Below are 20,614 nucleotides of genomic sequence, written 5' to 3'. Positions count from 1 at the left end.
ACGATCTGGCCATTATGACCTCCAACCAGAGTTTAAGGATAATTTCCCTTGCAGATGTTAACCCATCGATAAAATTGCACATGGTATTAAAACCTATAATGGGTCATCCTTTTGTAGAAATTAACAGAGATCAGGACTTGCAAAACACTGCACACAAGCAACGTCTTTCCAAAATGCTGCAATAACAGAACAGTTTGCAAATATGAAGAACTGTACTGGGTGCCTCAATATTACAAGACACTTCTCGTGCCAAACTGTAGAATCTTCCAGCAGTTTTGCTCTGATCCGTCTCTTATGATCAATATTCAAGAGCTATAGATGAATCTACAAAGCCCTAATCATTATTACCTTTGTTATGTACAAAGATCTTTCCCAAGAATTGTATTATGAATAACCAGAGAGAGAATAATAAATAAAAAACAGAGTAAAAGATCATTTTGAACACCCTTGTAAACATAGATGTAGTGCTATATCTTATCATTAAGTAAGATCAAGTACCTTATTCATAAAACTATTTTATTTACTGGAGAATTCTATATACAGTATAAAAAATATTATCTTTATTAACACATTTTTCCAATGTGACTTACATTCAGCACAAACAGGTCAAAGGTGAAGAATGAATGCAATTACATTCATTTAAAAAAATGATGGGGAAACCGTCAGATAAAGCCTGTGAAAATGCCAGGAATTCTACACCCTAAAAAAAGGAACAGGCCTCTGGAAAAAGTAATTAAAATGACAATAAAAACAGAAAAGTATGAAAGGCTGCCAGGGGTGGGAAAGAGGAAGATCTAACAGTCCTGAAAGGATTGGGATGGTGAGTCCCAATTAGGGGTCAGCAGAGTCAACCAGACAGGGTTGGGATGGTGAGTCCCAGTTAAGAGAGAGCAACATTAGAGGAGGAACATGATCTCTAGCCAGGACGTGAGGGCAGTAGGTTGCTGGAGCAAGATAACATGAAAGTTTGGGCCTCTAGGACATACAGTATGTGATGCGCTCAGGTGAAGCAACATGATTGGATGGCCATCGTACTGACAAGTCATACCCTGCTCCTGATTGGACGGTGGTAGCTGGCTAACCCAAGAGAGGTAAATGTCGTGACTTCTGAGCCTTAAACAGACTTGGCCAGTCGCTTGTTGGAGTTGGGAGTCCCAAGGAAAGTGTTCTGCTTTCAGCCTGGCAGTTTTAGGGAAAATACGATCCTTTTTCTGCCTCTGCTGCCCCAACGACAGAGCAATCTTGTTTTTACTGTTGGAATATGGTTCATCTCTGATTCGCTTTCAGTTTCTGTCGGCATAAAACCTCCCAGGGGCCTTGTAATTCCTAAACAAGATATCTTAAGTTCAATGCAATACTTTGCAAAGACCACAACATGTCTAACAGTTCCCACAACATAATGGCATTGCATGTCTTGGAGTGGCTTGTGAATGACATAAAGTCTGCTATTACAAAGGAGGGTGGTAGTCCATAGTCATCCTACAGGTCATTGAGGCTGAGAGTTTTCTCTAGGTCCATCCCTTGTTGGGAACTCCGCAAAATACGTACAAATTCGGTCCTTTGTCAAATTGCACCATATTCACATGGATTTTCCAGCAGAGACCATCCAAACTCCAGAATCATACGATGTCGTTGCACTTGGGAGGACGCCTGACCATGGAGTATAGTGTTTCTGTTACCACGGGGTGCGCCGTTGAAGCCTGTGGGATGGACTCTGTGGACATCCTCTCTGGTTTCACGGTGTCGTACACAGTGCATATGTCCTGCTCGTGCTCGTCCTGGGCCGACTCTTGTTGATACTGGTGGTTCTGCAAACAAAAGAGACGGCAAGCTGGTTTCTAAAAACTTGGTTACAAATGAGAAGAGGTCAATCTGCCTCGATTTCTCCAGTGAATAGTTAACGGTTATTCTGGATACCGGGATGTCGTTCAACCATTTCTTGAAAGAAACCAGGATATCGGCTTCAACAACATGGCTAGAGAGGTTGTTCCAGACACGCACGACCCTTTGGGTAATGAAGTGCTTCCTGTTCTTGGTTTTACATGCGTTTTGTCCTGTATGAATGAAATCTACTGGACAAAGGGATTCTGCTGCAAGAATTTTGTCAATCCGTAGGTAAATGGTATATTAGTAAACATAGTTTGCAGAGCAGAGATGTCATCAGGAAGCACAGATAAAACAAGTAAGATATTAATAATAAGCTAGAAATTTAAATGTTTTAAAACATTGGTGACATTAAAATAGAGGCGACAGTGTTCTGACAGCTCATTTCTTGGTCTACTAGCAAAGTTGTGCCCATTGTGAAAAGTAGGGTGGATTACTGCAAAAGTTGTGGATTTAATATTGTGTCCTGTGCATTGTACTTGATTTTTTAATTTAGTTGTCAGGAAAATGTGGCACTATTCATAAGCAGCAGTGTTAAAAATGCATTTTTCTTCAACAATGAATAGAGACAAAAAGTAAAACTTTTTCAACAAATGACATCTTCGTTGACACATACCTGTTGCTCGCCGGAGTTCCCCATGTTTGGAGCAATGAAGTACTTTTCATCTGTGCAAGAAAGGAACCAGACATCAGAGGTAGTACAGTACGACATAACAAACTATATATTAATTAAAAAATAGCTAAATATGCACAGATGACAGATGTTTGGAAATTAAATATGGAACCATGACATAAGTAAGAGTGATTGATAGCTACAAGCTTTAGTTGTAGTCCATGAATTCCATGAATTGGATGCACTCTAATTCAGATCCTTTTACTGAATTCACAATATATAAGAAGCGCTACTGTTCAACATTTCCCAAACCAATGAGCCAGCGTATTTTCAAGCAGTCTTGCAGCTCGGATGTCAACGCATTTGTCCTGGTGTTGAGAATTGCAGCATGTTTCAGTTCTGAAATAATTATATAATAAGACGTACCCGTTTTTCTCGCTTTCAAATGGATCTTAACAAAGGCGCAGAGAAGAGCGAGCAAACAAACTGTCGCACAAATTGCAGCGATGAGGATGATGATTAATGTAAAAATCATCTTGTTCCCTGTGTCGCCTATCAGAAAAGGAGAAGGAACAGATAAGTGAATGGAACAAATCAGGACATATGCTTCAGCATGTTCAGGAAATATAGCCAATATATTTTCCCTTTATCATCACATAGATCCACATTTTGATATCCCTTATAACCCCGCCTGCCAGCTAATTGTGATTTTCAATTTTGAATCCTCTTAAACCCAACTGTCTGACCATGAGTATCATCAACCTTAGTTGCCAAACGTACTCTTTACTTTTTAGGAATTTTTACGTACACAATTTACGAACACAAATTTCTGCCCATCTTTAAATTTATGTTTTTTTCGTGAACAAATAACCTTGCATTTCACCACTGCCCATCCCTGGTTCTGGAGGGCCAGAGTGCTTCTGGGGTTTTACTGCAGCTCTTAACACACAAAAGGAGCTGTTTGCTGGCTTAACTGGACCCGTTCAACAGCTTTTCCCATTGTTCACCTCCCTCTGGGACCAGGACAGCACGTCCACGTTTTTGTTTATTTGGTCATGTCTGAAGAACCGGTGTGCGAGGAATAATGACGCTCAATGATCAGACGTTTTGAGAATGTTGATTGAATATTTAGGTATAATAAGTTTTAGCTTAGTCCACTTGGTTAAGAGTAGCCTCCTGGCCATAGAATAAGGAGGTTTAACCTCCCGTTCAGAGAGAGAGAACCAAGTTACCAAGGGGTCTCTGCAAAGGTGAAGATAGGGTGCAGACTGAATGAATGTGAAAAAAATGAGAGAAGAGCTGTGTGCAAGAGCTCCATATATAGCGAAAGTTGGTAATGATTGTGATTTAAAACAATCATTGTTTCATGGCTGACCCTGTGCTCTGACCCCAAGCTTCTCTCCCTGTCTGTGTGTCTCATGGAGAGCAAGCTGGGGTATGCGAAAAGACAAATTCCTAATGCACAAAATGGTATAGGGCTAATAAAGTGATCTTAATCATCCAGTTGTGCTTAGATTGACTCAACCCTGCACCAACAGTAAAAATCTGATGCCACATACTATAGATCACAATGTCTCCCTCTTGTGGTGCCGTTTTGCACTACATTCAAATATTCAGGCAGATGGTGACCTGTGTCTAATTTCTCCAGCGTAAACGTTTCATCAGTAAAACAGCTATCTGTCGAAGTTGAGAATCGTTCTCACTTTTGTCTTGGGATGTCTTTTATTTCCTTGCAGCTCCTAATCTGTCAGCCATCAGGAAAAGTTTCACAGCCACAGATCAGGAAACTTCAAAACATTCAATTGCTGTAAGAATACACATGAAGTTTTTAGGAGCTGTGCTCACTTTTTTAATTTTCGTTCAGCAGTCGCTGTCTGAGTGGGTTTGGTTTATGGCTTATGTTCTCACAACACTGAGAATTTTCTTTCTTTCCTAATAGCTTGTGGGGAAGGCCCTCTGGTTAACACATTCAAGTTCTCTGAAGAAACGTCTGCAACACTTACACAAAACCCCCCGACAAGTGGGTGATAAGTCAGAAAACGAGAAATACTCGAACTGAAAATCTGAAACAGTGTCTAAAGATCCTTCATGATTTAACTACTCTTACTCTGGGTCTGGGGTAGAATATTACAGAAAGATGAACATGTCCAGTGATGATTTGATTCTATTCTGTACCTTCTTTCATAACAGAACAGCTGAGAGTGCTTTGCATTCAGAAGAATTTGTACAGTAACTAAATGACAGATACAAAACTATGCTTCACAATTCATATATGGGGAATCTGAGAGGCAAGAACAAACTGGGCAGCCTGGTGAAAACATGTCAGAAGGTCACTGGTGCTGATCTTCCAGCCCTCTCCTCCATCTGTCATCCACATGTTTTACATAAAGCAAAATCCATCTGACGATCCTTCACAGCCCTTGTTTAATATCTTCCAGTTACTCCCACTAGAACGCAGATAGCGACTCCCCAACTCCAAAACCAACAGACTCAAGTTCTCATTCATACCTGTAGCCATATCGCTACTTAACACTTGACCTTCTGTGTAAATACTGTATGAATGGATATCGTTGTTCCTGTCGTTTATTTTTCTCTCCGTCTGTACACCAACACTGCTGCTGTAAAACAACTGCCCCCCCCCGGGGATAATAAAGACACTCTCTCTCAAATCTACAATGACAAATTATTAATGGGGACACAAGTAATTTTACTACCAAACGAACTGCCTAAACACTTCAATAGCTATTAATAATAATAATAATTGCTTACACTTATATAGCGTTTTTCTGGACACTCCACTCAAAGTGCTTTACAGGTAATGGGGATTCCCTCCACCACCACCAGTGTGCAGCCCCACCTGGATGATGCGACAGCAGCCATAGTGCGCCAGAACGCTCCCCACACATCACCCCACACCTGGATGATGCTCCAGTACTCACACCACACACCAGCTCTCAGTGAGAAGGAGAGCAGAGTGATGAAACCAGTTCAGAGAGAGGGATTATTAAGAGACCATGATTGGTGAGGGCCAGTGGGAAATTTGGCCAGGACGCCAGTGTTACACCCCTAGTCTTTTCGAGAAACGCCCTGGTAACTACAGAGAGTCAGGACCTCGGTCTCATTCAAAGGACGGCATTTTTTTTTTTACAGTATAGTGTCCCCCTCACTATACTGGGGCACTAGAGCCCACACAGACTGCAGGGTGAGCACCCCCTGCTGGTCCCACTAACACCTCTTCCAGCGACAACCTTAGTTTTTCCCAGGAGTCTCCCATCCAGGTACTGGCCAGGCTCACACCTGCTGAGCTTCAGTGGGTTGTCAGTTGTGAGTTGCAAGTTGCAGGGTGATATGTCCGCTAGCTATTGATAGCATATAACTACTTTTGTTATATGTAGTGATGTCCATCTTTTTTTTAAGCACTTTATGTATTAATGGGTCGGAGGGGAGCTGGAGCTTATTCCTGCCAGCAGCTGGAACAGGGCATGATACACCTGGGAGAAGACACTAGTCCATCACAGGGTACAGAGCGAAACACAGACACACACACTCATACCAGGGCCAGTTTTCACATAAGCCAACTTACGCACCAGCATGTCTTTGGGTGTAGGAAACCTACCTTATTTACTGTTTTTATACTTAAATCGAAAAAATTGAAGTACTGTAAGATGATTTTTTTGTAAGAAGTTTTTTATAAGGGTTATGGGGTACAATTGGATTTTACACGCTACTCAAAATCCCTGTTCCTTGTGTAAATTGAGCTGGAGCCTATCCCAGCAGGCAACAGGCACAAGACAGGGTACACTCTGGACAGGACACCAGTCCATTGCAGGGTACACACAGATACGAACACACACAGCAGTGTCAAACTTTCTAGAAACCTATTAACCAGCAAGTATGTCTTGAGACAGTGGGAGGAAACCGGAAACACAGGGAGCATATTGTCATATTTCGAATTCTAAACAACCTTGGAAACAATGAAGATTTCCTAATACAAGATGGAGTGCTCTTGCAATCTGTAGCGAACTGTGGCAGCTGCGGGTTTCTCACACTTACCCTTTGCCGAAGGCTGACAGATGTTTTTCACGAGGGCAGATGTGGACTGGGAGCTGGCTTGGTTGCTAATGTTGCACACAACTGCGCTGTGGTTCTGGCTGACGGACAGGATCATCTCCGTGCCGTGGCTGCCTGACTTCTGCTTGATGGTCCAGTTGCAGGAAGGAAGGTCTGATCCCAGCTGGCAGTCAAATGTTGCATAAGTATATTGATGTGTAGAGCAGTTGATGTGAAAGTGACAGGTGTCGTTTTCAAAGGATCGGTCCACTACCACCAACTCTGGGATGGACAGTACCTCTGAAAATAAAGCAGAGCAGTGAGGGAAGAAAGTATTTGTACTGTGAATAGCACAGGTTTTCCTGATTAGCCTACAGATGGTTCTGCCTCGTGCGGTGAGATGCCTAGTACATTTAAGCCTGACCTCATTAGAGACATTTCAAAGACTTCTACGTGAAATCCTACGAGTGGATTTCCAAATGTCCTAATCCCTTTTTTATACAGAGAGCGAAAAAACTGAATTACCTATACCTGAGACACAAATTGGTTATGCTGCCGGATTTATGCTGGTTCGTATAGATTTTGGGCAAAACTCAGCAGAGGGGCAGAGGTGGCACCAGGGTTTCATCATGAAGGAAAGAACCTGACAATCACAGATCACACGGCTGGTCACGATTACAGAGAGGGAAACCAACTTCCCCTGTCAGACTGTAAGCAAGACCACGGGTTTCCTCAGGCCCGGATCGTAGCCTCTGAGGAGCTGCACAAGAGCATAAGAAACATCACAAACAAGAGGACGCCATTCGGATCATCTAGCCCGTTTGCTCTTTAGCAGCTCATGGATCTGAGGATCTCACCCAGCCAATTCTGGCTGAATCTGGGATGTCAGCTTCAAGAACATAGCTGAGTAACGTGTTCCTCATTCCCGTCATCTGAAGAAGTGTCTTCTGTTCTGGGTTTTAAGTGTACTTCCCCATAGTTCAGGCTTGTGTCCTCTGGTTCACGCTTTGTTGTTGATTCTGAAGAAGTTCACTGGTACTACCCAATGACTACAGTAGAAACTAGCTAGTCAAGCAAAGGGTGCTTCTAATTGAATAAGAGATTTGCTGAATGAGTCATCCATTCAAAATTAGCTTGCTGGGTAAAACTATGTCTTATATACAATGTGGGCAGCTGCACCACCATGCGTAGGCTGCAAAGGAACAGGTAAAGCTTTATTCCGTGCTGAAAAGAGAAGAAAACAAACACAATGTTTTGGCTGTGGAGCCTTCTTCAGGGGTCGAAACATTTTGTTTCCTTTCTTTTGTTCCTAATATACAATGTGCATACCATAGAATGAACTTTACTACAAAAGCCCAGGATCCAGGAGGACTGACAGAAGTCAAATTAAGTTCTCCCCCAGCTGTCCTAAATCGTAAACATTCCTGACCTTACTTCCTAAATGTTAAACAAATTAAGCCTTTTCTCCTGCACATGTGTCTTCTGCTGCCCTTCTCCAGCCCATCTCCACCTGTACATCTGCCCCCTGGTCCCTCCTCTCTCTGCAGGGGCATCCCAACCCTCTCCTCCACAGCCAGGGGGAGCTCAGCCAAAACAGATTAAACCAAATATATTGCGACTGAACACTCAACAGACATCTTTCAATACATCTAATTTTGTGTGTTGTTATTCTTTGTGACATGGAGTCTTACCCCAGAGAGCTTTGGTTTTTTATACATATAGTTGAATTTTAATAATAATTGCTTACACTTATACAGCACTTTTCTGGACACTCTACTCAAAGTGCTTTAGAGGTAATGGGGATCCCCTCCACCACCACCAGTGTGCAGCCCCACCTGGATGATGCTCCAGTACTCTCACCACAAACCAGCTCTTAGTGGGGAGGAGAACAGAGTGATGAAGCCAGTTAAGAGAGAGGGATTATTAGGAGGCCATGTCTGGTAAAGACCCCTTTACACCCCTACTCTTTTTGAGAAACACCCTGGGATTTTTAATGACCACAGAGAGTCAGGACTTTGGTTTTACATCTCGTTCAAAGGACGGCATCTTATTCTTTTCAACTTTATAGTGTCCCCATCACTATACTGGGGCATTAGGACCCACACAGACCGCAGGGTCCTACTAACACCTCATCCAGCAGCAACCTTAGCTTTCCCAGGAGGTCTCTAATCCAGGTACTGACCAGGCTCACACCTGCTGAGCTTCAGTGGGGCTGCCAGCTGAGAGCTGCAGGGTGATATAGCTGCTGGCATTTTAAATCATGGTTCCTTGGGAATAACAATACCCAACAACTATGGAGTGTTTTAGTCGATAAAATTTGTCTTAACACGCTTGGCTGAGGGCTAACCTCCTGTCCAGAGCACAAGGAGGCTGGGACCCCCCTGCAGAGGGAGGGAGGGGTCACCAAGGAGCAGCTGCAGAGGTGGAGAGGGAGTGGAGCTGGGATGCAAAAAGTCTTATTCGAGGGAGAAAAGGGGGTAACACCCAGTATTTTGTATGTCGTAGGTGAGGTAATGACATAAAGAGTGTGTCACGGATGTCAGAAAGGACGAACCGTAGAATGGCAGGAGAGCGAAAAGACCCCATGCGTAGCTGCGAGATGGGGGTTAGCCTGAGGTCAGCTATTCAGGAAATGCCGTATAGAAACCTATGCCCTCAGGTAGCGGACGTAGGGTGACCTGGTGCTAGGCGGGTTTCAGGACATCCGAACGTCAATGCTGAGTGAAGGCAGAATGAAAGACCCAGAAATATATAGTCCCAGAGAGAGAGAAACACCGGAACAGCAAAGCACCGGAAACAAAAGACAGGACAAAGAAGGAGCGCCCTCTGGCTGCAGAGGGTGTGACAGAGTGATTGCGAATTATTGACAGCAAAGTCTGTTGTCATCCCTCCCGAGCTTTCGTTACGTGAGTCCTGTGACGTGATTTAACCGTGATCACATACTGGCATTCCCATGATTCATGGAAATGGTTGAATGGTCACGTGGCATGGCCAGCGTGGTCTGTTACAATTAAAAGCACATGCATTACGAGATTTCCAAAGTATTCTTGCCTGTTAAAAGGGACATTCAAATTCCGTGTTCCTGAGGGTGTTAAGTGTGTCTTAAACGTTGAGTGTAGGTGATATAATCTTAGTGTAACGATTGCATTCATACAGGAATCTGCCGTCCTTATTTCCCTTTAAGATAAGCTGCCTGTTGCACGTTCGATGAATCGGAGCGGTCTGCTTGCAGCGTCTTTGTTAAAACTCTTCTGTGTGCAGTCTTCTGCAAAAACTGGATCTCACACAGTGATTTCTGTCTAGGGCAATTCTACACCTGCATGTTTGTTTGTTTTTTTGTCACATTCTTGTGCTTATTTCTCTGTACATGGTTAAATGCACTAAACTAACCTAGCTGAGACCGGAAAGGTGCTAAATGCAGAGAACAAAAAGCTCAGCACAAAATGTGACCATAGTGTGAAAACACATCAGATTTGTTTTTTGTTTTTTCTGCGGGGGAGTGAGATGGTGACCCCTCAATAACGAGGTGCAAAGCCTGAGGCCTCAGCTGATTCTCTCTCTTAGAAAGAAGCATTGACTCAAGTCTGTATCAGGGAGAGTGAAGAAAATAAGAAGAAAAAGCCACACCCATTTAAATCTGTTACACTAGCTTGGAGCTTCTCGTCCTGATGCCTGTCTGTGTGCCAGTTCATTTTGAAATTGTGGCCAGTTTCATGCTACAAAGATTTTGGAATTAATTGTGAAGGTAGATTAAGAGACATTGTAATGACTAAATACTAAGTCCCTAATTTATTTGTCAGACATTGGTTTAACGTAGTGTAGGTGGAGATACTGTATATACGTCTACTTACCAAGGACTGATACGTGATAGATGCTGAGTTTGTGTTTTTTGCCACTTGTATCACTCAATAAAGCTGTGTAAGTCCCAGCATTTCCATGACTCAGGTTCGTTAACCTAAGGGAAAAATCTGTCTCATCAAAAACCACTTGATTCTTGTGCCGGAACCACTTGACGTTGCTGCTTCCATTAAGCTTTCTCAGTATGATAACTTCTTCTTTTTCTCTCACCAAATTCCACTCCAATGTCTCCATCTCTAAGTGCACTGGTACGTGTACAGTCAGGTGCAGAACACCGCCCTGCATCGCCGAGACATTCTTGGCATGGTTGTTTTCTTCAGTCCTGACACCTAGGAAAGGAAGTGGGATTTGAATAAATGACATTATCTTGAACAACAGCTGTTTACACAAAAATCCCTGCATCTTTAGCAGGCCGGCACAGTAACTCCTAATGGTGTTTTAAAGCTCCTCTTAGCCATCACGATGTGCTGTTTGTCTCCAAACTCTTCCAGACTCCCCGATATTCTTCCAGTCAGGCCTTGCTTCTTCCCAAACAGAACAGTAAATTCCATCTTTCAAATCAACATCCCGCATTTATGAAAACATTTCACTCTGAGAGCGACCAAGCCTACATCTCCATCAGCTTTGTTGCAGTGTATTGCTATACTCGTGTACAGTACCAGCCTGCTGGCACACAACACTGCACACACGTCTGCTTGTTACATGGCATGTTAGCCGGGGGTTGAGCTGAGATGAGATAAAGGTGTGCTTTTGAAGGAAGGCTTTTATATTGATCTTTCTGGTGGAGCTTTTTAGTGCAAAACACTGCAATTGGGCATTTTAATTACTAAACACATTTACAAATGGAATCTAATTAGAAGGAGAAATAAAAATGGACAATGCAAAACGTGCTCTGAACAATCTGAACCTGGGAGAGCCATACAGTAGATTACCTCCAGCATGGGCCAGTGTGACCACATTTCCTCTCTGACAGACTGAACGCTGCACTCATGGGTCTCACAACCCACGATATGTTTTCACCAAGCAAATTAGAGATGTCCCTTTCTACAAGAATCTTCTAATGGAAGATCTAATGAACCTTCGTTTGATTCTGCCAAAGCTCTTACTTACTGTACCTAACTGATGATAAATCTATGAAAAACCCAGACCTGTCTGAAGTGAAGCCAGATATACAGACTGACAGAAAGATGAAGTTCTAGGATGGGATTTACAATCCCTGCTGTGTGTTGTTGTGTGAGCCAACTTATTACATTGGTGCTAAATGTATAAACACTGATACTTGTGCAGGAGTTTGAGAAAAACGGAAGTTCTGGTGTGTTTGTCACAGATGTTGTGGTTTCCTGTTTTTCAAGTTCCAGTTCATAAGGTACATTCCTTCCTCTGAAATTTCTGTCCTACTCTTTCTCAGTTTCCATTGGTATTTTTTTAACTTTTACCTGGAGAGTGTGCATCTTAAAGACAGGATCATTTCGTGAATCAATGTTTCCTGTGGGGATGGCAGGGGTGGTGTTAAATGTCCTATTTTTATGTCAAGTTTTTTAGTTGCTTTTTAAATTCCCGAAATTGGTTTTGCGGGGGCCCTGGGTTCAATTCTGGACTTGGGGTGTTGTCTCTTATGGTGGTTGAATGCTCTCCCCATGTTTCGTGGGTTTGCTCTGGGTGCTTCGGTTTCCTCCTGCTGTCTAATGACATGCTGGTAGATTAATTGGCTTCTGGGAAGACTGTCGCTGGTGTGAGTGTGTGTGTCTCTGTTTGTGTCTGTCTGCCCTTCAATGAACTGGCATCCAAACCAGGTTGTACCCATCTTGCATTGGTTTGCTTGCCAGCTCCTACAAGACCCCAAACTGGACGAGGCTATTAGGAGAATGATGGATGGAAGTTTTCTTGTTTTTTTTTTATCGGCGATGATGGCAGATGCTCACAATCTTTGCATTGAGGGTTAATGATTGTACATCACCCATTTTCTAAGTCCCTGGATTGTTTTCATCATATTACAGTTGGATGGTAAAAATGATGCACTTGAGATCATCTGGGGTAGTAGATGTTTAAATCCACTTCTAGACAAGGAGATGACTCAGTCCAAAATAATAAACTATTTTAGAAGGAGCCTTTCGATGACATCTAAGCCCCGGACATTAAAATACAAAACAAGTCAGAAAACCTAAAATAATAGTGATACAAAAAGGGAAAAGATCATCATCATCATCATCAGAAAAATCAAGAATGTTTCAGGTTTCGTCTTGTCGTGTGAGTGAGTGAGAAGCGACTTTAAGAGCAAGACGTGCAGGGGAATAGCCAGAAATGAAGCACACCTGAGCTAATTGAATACTTGGCAGATTAATTCCGCAGACAGGACAGGCCCTGAGTGGAACTGCAGTCCCTCTGGTCAATCAAATATTCGCCAATCAAATGTTGGAGAGATTTAAGTTTGCCCATGCGTCTCAAAGCACACATTCACAATATTTTTTCTTTCATTTCCGGAACAAATTAATCCAAAGACCATCTACAATGACTGATTTTGATGCCATGAAAAACAATGTAAGACTGTATGTCAAGCTCCTCAATTTGTCAATGATGTAAATGCAAAACAAGGTATATAGATGGGTGACTTATAACATGGTTTTATATATATAAAAACTAAACTATGACTGAAATACTTATATGTCGATAAATGTGTTACGACTCGTACCTTTTCTCCTAAGTGCCCTGGCATTCCCACGCATACTAAACTCCACACACGCTCATCCAGGAACTAATTATCCAACCACGTCTCTCTCTCTTCAATATTTAAACACTCTTCACCGGCTTACCTACGCTCACTGTTGAGAAGTCTTCCACAGCTTTCTCTTGTGCGCGCTACTATTCTCAACCTAGTTCCCCTACTGTACTTTCGACTTCACTCTTGCCTAATGACTTGGATTTGGAATATTGGATATACGTTTGCTCAAACTCCCTCCATCACGGCTTCGCACAGGGGTCCAACAACTCACCACTTTCAGAAACCCTGACAAAATAGAGCTTTAAAATAGACACTTTGGAGGATTAGGACTTAATTTCTAGGACTTCCAATGTATAAATAACACGCTGCTTGATGACTGACCTGCATCACCTGCCTCCACCCAATTTTTACCCTTGCAGCAGCTCCCTGGCTCATTCCTCATTTAAGAGAGGGGAATCTGAAACCCCTCTGCTTACAGACAGATTTTCATTCTACTTTGCAAGGTGGTTCACTCTCAATAAAGCTCCCTATTCGATTTGTGCATTTTCTCCACCTCCATTAGGCTTTGACTGAACTACTGAAGTAATTCACTCTTGAGATGGTACTACAAAATCTTACACTTTTAATAGTTTAGATGAGTTTGAGAAAGGTTGATGATTCCAAAGCAGATCAGAGCCCAGATTAAGCTGTTTGAAAATGGGGTTTGACCACAGCATTTTTAATGCTGCTGTGAATCATAATGACCTACAGTATCATTGTCACTTTGCTGACATAGACAGCTTTGAGAATTTATAGCAGCACATAGTTAACATGCAGGGATGGGGCTACAGGAGCAGATTCTAGCCTTCAGTTCAGTTAACATCTCAGATAAAAGGAAGTGGATCAATTTACCAAACACCTGAGAACAATGGCACTGACGTTTCAGGGAGAATATGAGACAAAGCAGTAGTAATATATGAAGATTTGATCCTGACACTGTCTTTCCCAGTTTGAGACAAACCAGAAATGATTTACATTGACTGGAACAGAGGTGATGTCAACGTTTTCAGGCTGACAGTAAAATGGTGAAATCTGGAGAAGAAAAACCTTTTCTTGAGACTTTCCTCAGTCAGACTGAAACATTAGGGATATTTGTGAAGAACTTTCCCCTTACTGGTTTTATGGCTTAATTATACTGTACTCTGCAGAGTAGTGAACAGCTGGCTACATTCTGTATATAATTTTGAAGGCTACCGGAACGCTACAAAACCTAATCGTCTTGTTACAAATAGGGGTGACAAAAATAGAGAAATATCAGGAATGACCAAATCAACAAATCAAGAAGCAAATTAAATAATCATCACCCTCAGCTTTTAAAGATTTCTGCCAAGGATATATCCAAGCAGTTAGTATCGTTAGAGGCACCTGAATTCTTATTTCTCTGGTCCAGCTTTGAAAAAATGAGTAATAATTCAGGCACACTGGGTTAAACAAATATTTATTAATAGTGATAATATACAGTACACTAAACAACACACAACACACCCTATGTACCAACTTTCAATAAGGCATCCCAGAGAACTAATGTCCTATTCCCCCCAGACTGTTACCGAGTACTCAGACTCTATATATGATGCATACAAAGGCCAAAATGACTCTCCAGTCATTGTTTACACATCTGTATTGTTCTCCAGTCATTGTTTACACGTCTGTATTGTTCTCCAGTCATTGTTAACACGTCTGTATTGTTTACATTCAAACTGTCTACATGTTTACTTGCACATTGTCTATTGTTTGTTTGCATATTGTCTTGATGCACTGTTTGCACTTTGTTTTGTTTTTTACACTTGTTTTACAATCAAGAGACTTTCTGTAAGTAAGAATTCCATTGTACCAGAACCGGTTACATATGGCAATAAAGTTCAAGTTCAAGTTCAAGTTCAAAATAAGCGAAAGCTGCCTTCTAAACCAAACAGAATACAACCTGTGGTTAAATCTTTCTCTCTGTAAACTTTGATGCTACAAAGTAAATGGAAACCTATCTCCCTATCCTAAAAATGCACCCACTAACCAGGAGAGGCTGTTTTAAACCAAGGTATCCTTTACAAAGGAAATCAAGAGTCCCCTAAAAACTACAGCAGGGTCTCTTAACAAGGTTCAAATACTTAGCTCCAATCTGGTCTTTCAGGGAGATCTTTTGCCTTTTGTCTTCCTCTTTCCCTTGTTGTGTCCTCTGTTTCTCCTACCTCTTCTCTACCCATCTATTAAATGCTGTCTTCCTGGACTGTTGATCAACACTTAATCGTTTAGCCATAAGTTAATTTGCTAAGGTAAACCAAGAAAAACGTCACGATTGCTTTCATCACTGGATCTGAGACCCCTACTCCTCAGTATGCATGGCCTTGCTTTGAAGCTGGAAATGTTGACACTAGCTAGGTGTTACATATTGTTTCTACATTTACTTCATAACAATTTCTTCCAAAGAGTAAATCATACAGCAAAGCAGACGATCCAAGTTATCTGAACGAACACATCTGTTTTTGAATTGTAACAGCATACTTTTAGTATTGACTGGGAGCATCTATATTTCCAAATCTGAAAGGCTGTCAATGTCAGAAACTTACAGGTTTGTCAATATCAAGCCATGGTTCCTGATTAGATCTGAACTTGACATTAAATCTTTTATGGAGATCCATATTAAAGTGTGTTGCTTTTTCACATGATAATGCAACTTAATAAAGACGGTTGCCAGTCCTTGTGTCATGTACGGCTGACACATACATTAAATGTTATAGTTTACTCAGTTCAATGGAGTCAAAGTTTCCTGTATTTGTTGTGAATGGAGTCATCCTATCTGAAGGGGAAATATGAGACATCTGAGTTGTAGTTCTTCTGCACACTCACCTTTCTCCACAGGTGGATGCGAAGGATTATGAGGGTGTTGCGAAAAAAAATATCCCACAAGGTTTCATATTATCGATCATGAGTCACCTTGTGGGTTTAAATACGTTCAGCCTCTCTGAAGCCTGTCTAATGACTCCACTGTCCTCATGATTCATGAGCTCTCCTGTTGTTGATGAGGCTAAGGATCAGCTAACAGGTGGCTAGACTTGTGCAAGCACGGCCAGTACCTGTATTCTACAACTATCACATTGGCCAGTCCCTGTGCTCTACATCTTGTACATGAGCCAATCCCTGTGCTCTACAGCTGTCACATCTTGTTCATGGGCCAATCCATGTGTTCTACTACTGTCATATGGGCCAAACCCAACATTCTATTACAGTCACGTGGGCCACTCCCTGCATTCCTCAGCTGTCACATGGGCCAGTCCCAGCATGCTACAATTGGCATCTGCTGGCCCAGTTGCATCAGGCCATTTATCACAAATGTTGTTCCTTGATCAAGACATGACCTTGCTGAGCAATAATGCCAGGCCATTGTCTTGCCAGTCACACCCATGAGAGTGTATGGAGTGACCGATCAAAAACCCCCGCTCCCCAGTCCCTTAAGGAAGGCTTCAGCACCCGATGGTGACATACAGTAGTAACGTCTTGGTGGAGCTTGACACTAATTCCCCAAGAATCCCCCTCCAGGGAGCGGGAACGGGGCTCAGCTATCAGTACGTCCTGCTGGGGCCAGCACCGACCGGATTGGACAAGGGGACGTACTTCCTGCTGTGGCTACTGCTGTCCCTCACCAAACAAGGGCTGTGGAACGCGAGGAACACTCTCATCCGGCACAACACAGAGTGGGGAGCGAGGGAGCTGGGGGAGAGGATCCTGGCGGACCTCAGAGGAAGGATGAAGCACGACATCGCCAAATGGGGTTTCTCCAGGGCGAGGGAGCGCTGGAGAGGACTGTGGGCCCTGTACAGGGACTGGTGGACAAGTGGTAGGGCCTGGAGGGACTTTTTAAGTGTGCAAATCCGGTCCCACCGTCCACATGCACGGATTGATACCGCCGCCGGAAAGTTGTTATTGCATGCGAAGTTTACCAATTTTGTGAGAATGTTTCTTTTGTGAGATGTTGTTATGGAAATAAAGTTTATTTTGATTTAAAAAAATAAAAATTCCCCAAGATGCTGTTGGGCCACATGCCTGGTTTGGATCCCATGTGGAAAAGGAATGAGGACCTATACTATTGCTAAATGAGAAAAAGCAACGTGTGTATCATTGCCTGCGTAAATACAAGCATGATCAATGGCAGCTCTTGTGACCCGCCTGATTTCGCAGGCAGATTGCACCAGTGACCACCATACTTATCGCCTGAAACCCTCCTCCCTGTTAACCGACCAAAGGAAGAGCCCAGCTTTCACATGCAGATCACCAGATCTCTCGAGCTTTATCTGTTTACAGTACAGGCATGACCGTGTGTGTGTGTCTCTGTGTGTTGAGGGTGGGCAACAACAGGAAAACGAGGTATTAAAACAAGGTATAGATTTATTCTAGATGGTGCAAAAAATAGCGAAGTTGGTCTACAATAGCACCTCCCCTCCACCCCACCCCCCGCCAGGCCACCAGTACGTGAGAACCCAGTCTGTATTTCTTACTATATCTTTCTTACGAGTTGATTTCATTTAAATCTTTTAAGTCTAGAACTGTTTGATCACTTCCTTGAAATGTCTTTAGATGTTAAATTTAAAAAAAAAAAATTGTTTGCATATACAGTATGTCTCTGCATGGGTGAGTCCATGTCATTTCTGGTAATATATGTTCTTTCTCCCCTACAGTCACGATTAAAAAAACTACACAACCCCCCAAGAGAAAACTACCAGAGAACTGACTAAACCTGGAGCATGAGCCACCTTAATTACAACAACACACTATGACTAGCAGGAACACTGGTTGTCAACCCAGATGCTGTTAATTAGATTGATATACAGTACTCCATCACAGGCTGTGATTGAATGCTTTTTATTTGTTAACCGTACTTTTACAACTAGAAGAGTCGGCTGTGGCCTGCTGAAAAACGGCCTTCTTGAATGTTTCAGAGAGGTAGACAGTTACTTTCTTGTGTCATTGTGAAATCTCCCCAGTCTCTTATTTATACAGTAACTGTGTACAAACATCCTTCTTTTTTATAATGATAATAACACACTTAATTTTATATAGCACCTTTAAAGTTGGCTTCTCAAAACGCTTTACAGAATGACAACAACAATAAATAAGAAGACTACACAAGATAAAACGCAATTACAAAGGAGACCGTGGATGGTGGTACAAAGAAAAGCAGAGGGGTGAAGAATGGAACCAGTTAAGTAAAGGCTCTTTTAAAGAAGAGGGTTTTGAGTCTGGATTTGAAGGAGTTTAGAGAAGGTGACTCCCCGCTTTCCTTGGGCAGAGAGTTCCAGAGCTTGGGGGCATAACAGGAGAAGGCCCTGTCGCCCACAGAGTGTAGACGGGCTTGGGGGAGAGTTAGACCAGAATCAGACATTTTTGGCATTGTATTAATTATTTCAGATTGCAGTGATAGCAGATTCTTGTACAAAGTCTGGATGTAATTATAGTTATTTTAAAAAGCTTCCTGGAAAGATCTAAGATCTAAGCAGATTTGGAACTGTTAGAGAAATGTAGTTTTCCCCCACATGTTTCTTCTTGTTATTTAGAAAGTCATATCTATTGTAAATCTTCATTTAGCATAACCCAACAGAACATTCATTTTAAGTAACTAACTTTCATTTGTTTTTCACACAGTCTATTCAGTCAGTTGAAATAGTCTGCCCAGGATCAGTTTTCAAGCTATATATTCTTTGATGTTTTTTCTTTTAAAAAATCTAACATTTTAACTAATTATTTTGATGTCAAAGCCCATGTCTGTACGATAATCATTTTTAAATCAGATTGGACACATTTTATTACATTGTCAAAACTGAATGCCAAGGATATACTAGGATATATGGTTATATAGGATCACCCCTACTAACTATACAGACGAAGAGGTACAGTGGTTACTTAAATATGAATGAATACACTAGCACTATATTAATATTTTTTTGTCTCTGCTGAAGACTGTTCTTCATATTTTTAATTATTTCAAAGTGGTTTTGTTGAGTGAAATGTGATCCCAATGTACGGAAAGAACTGTTAATCCATTTTAATCTGTTTAAAGCGTGCACGACAAAACTTCATTCTGACGTTCATTTTGAAGTTTTGCAGCGGTCAACTTTTAACGATCATCTACAGTATGTGCAGCCGAATGGCTGGACTGGTTCAGTTGCGTTGGCAACAATATCCATGCCAGAGTGACAAGTCAACAGAACAACTCCAGTTTTTAACCTAATAAACGTACTCTTCAAGTCACGAAAGAACTAAACGCACCGAAAACAGGCGTCGTCAGCCTCGGCGAGCTCAGAGGAAAAAGCAAAGGACGATTTAAACATGACATTTAAACGGCTGTCTTGCGGATAACATTAAAATGGTACGTACCTGGTAGGAGAAAAGCCATCGGGAACAGTGCCAGAGTAAGGAAATGCGCGTTCATGTTGAAGCGATGTTTTTTAAACTTTTGCACTATACAGTATGCGTCGGTACACAAGCGCAGCACCCTTCTGAATGTTTAAGTGAGACCCCAAATCATATCTGCAATTTGCATGATCTTGAACTCTACAATACACAGCGACGCCTCCTTCCTTCTCTTCATTTTTTTAACCCATCCACTGATTTCAGAATCCTCCTTTCGTCTCACGCTGTTTATCTTCTCACTTCCTTTGGTGACCTGTTGTAGTTGGGGAAATTTTAAAAGCTCCTTTCATTTTTAGTATTGATACTGTATTCCCAGTATTCTACTCATCTATAGTATGATTTATACCCAGAAAGACTCTTTTAACATACTGTTGGCTATTCATATTTAAGACGTTGCGGATACACATTCTGTTTCTCCTGTCATATTATTTCTGTCTTTGCCCATGAGCGATAGAGATCATTTATGTTGACAAGCTATGCGGAGGATAGCGAAATGTGCATTGTGAAAGACTTATGTATCATATCACGACGTGAAAACTCATTTTCTGGACAGTTCGAAGTAGCTACCGTATATCCCCACGTCTTTGAGTTAAAAAAGCGCATTGTATTTATATGAGCTTGGCTCTGTGGCTAAGAATCTGCGACTATGACTGGAAGGTTGCTGGTTCAAATCCCGCGATCGGCAGAGGAATCCTGCTCTGTCCGGCCCCTGAGAGAGGCCCTTCATCCCATCCGCTCCAGGGGTGCTATATAAATGGTTGACACTGCGTTCTGACCCCGAACTTCTCTCCCTGTCTGTGTGTCTCATGGAGAGGAAGCTGGGGTATGTGAAAAGACAAATTCCTGATGGAAGCAATTGTATATGGCCATGAAAGTGATCTTCTTATATTGCACAATATTATTATTAACAATACAATATCATAATGATGTTTTAGTTTCTTTTCTGCCATTTCAAATGATGATTAAAGCACCTGAAACTAGGAATGACAGTTAGTTTTGTGCTGCCCGGGCAGAAGTGATCCAGACTGAGTTCAGGATGAATTAAGACA

At 42.0% G+C, this 20,614-nt stretch overlaps 1 protein-coding gene across 1 annotated transcript; it reads right to left on the bottom strand.

Annotated features, from left to right (window-relative positions):
* Window positions 1-495: 495 nt before the first annotated feature.
* On the bottom strand, window positions 496-19,736 carry LOC148659982 (uncharacterized). Its single transcript, XM_088634001.1, has 6 exons — window positions 19,530-19,736; window positions 10,399-10,734; window positions 6,551-6,847; window positions 2,924-3,049; window positions 2,501-2,550; window positions 496-1,808 (listed from the first exon to the last, which is right to left on the bottom strand). Exons 1-6 carry the CDS (start codon window positions 19,582-19,584, stop codon window positions 1,620-1,622), a joined length of 1,053 nt encoding a protein of 350 aa, XP_088490127.1. The 5' UTR covers window positions 19,585-19,736; the 3' UTR covers window positions 496-1,619.
* Window positions 19,737-20,614: the final 878 nt, after the last annotated feature.

This window comes from Lepisosteus platostomus, chromosome 6 (genome assembly GCF_059453375.1).
Source record: "Lepisosteus platostomus isolate fLepPlt1 chromosome 6, fLepPlt1.hap1, whole genome shotgun sequence".
NCBI lineage: Eukaryota > Metazoa > Chordata > Actinopteri > Semionotiformes > Lepisosteidae > Lepisosteus > Lepisosteus platostomus.
The sequence above is the reverse complement of the archived record's forward strand: the minus strand, read 5'-3'. Positions and strand labels throughout refer to the sequence as shown.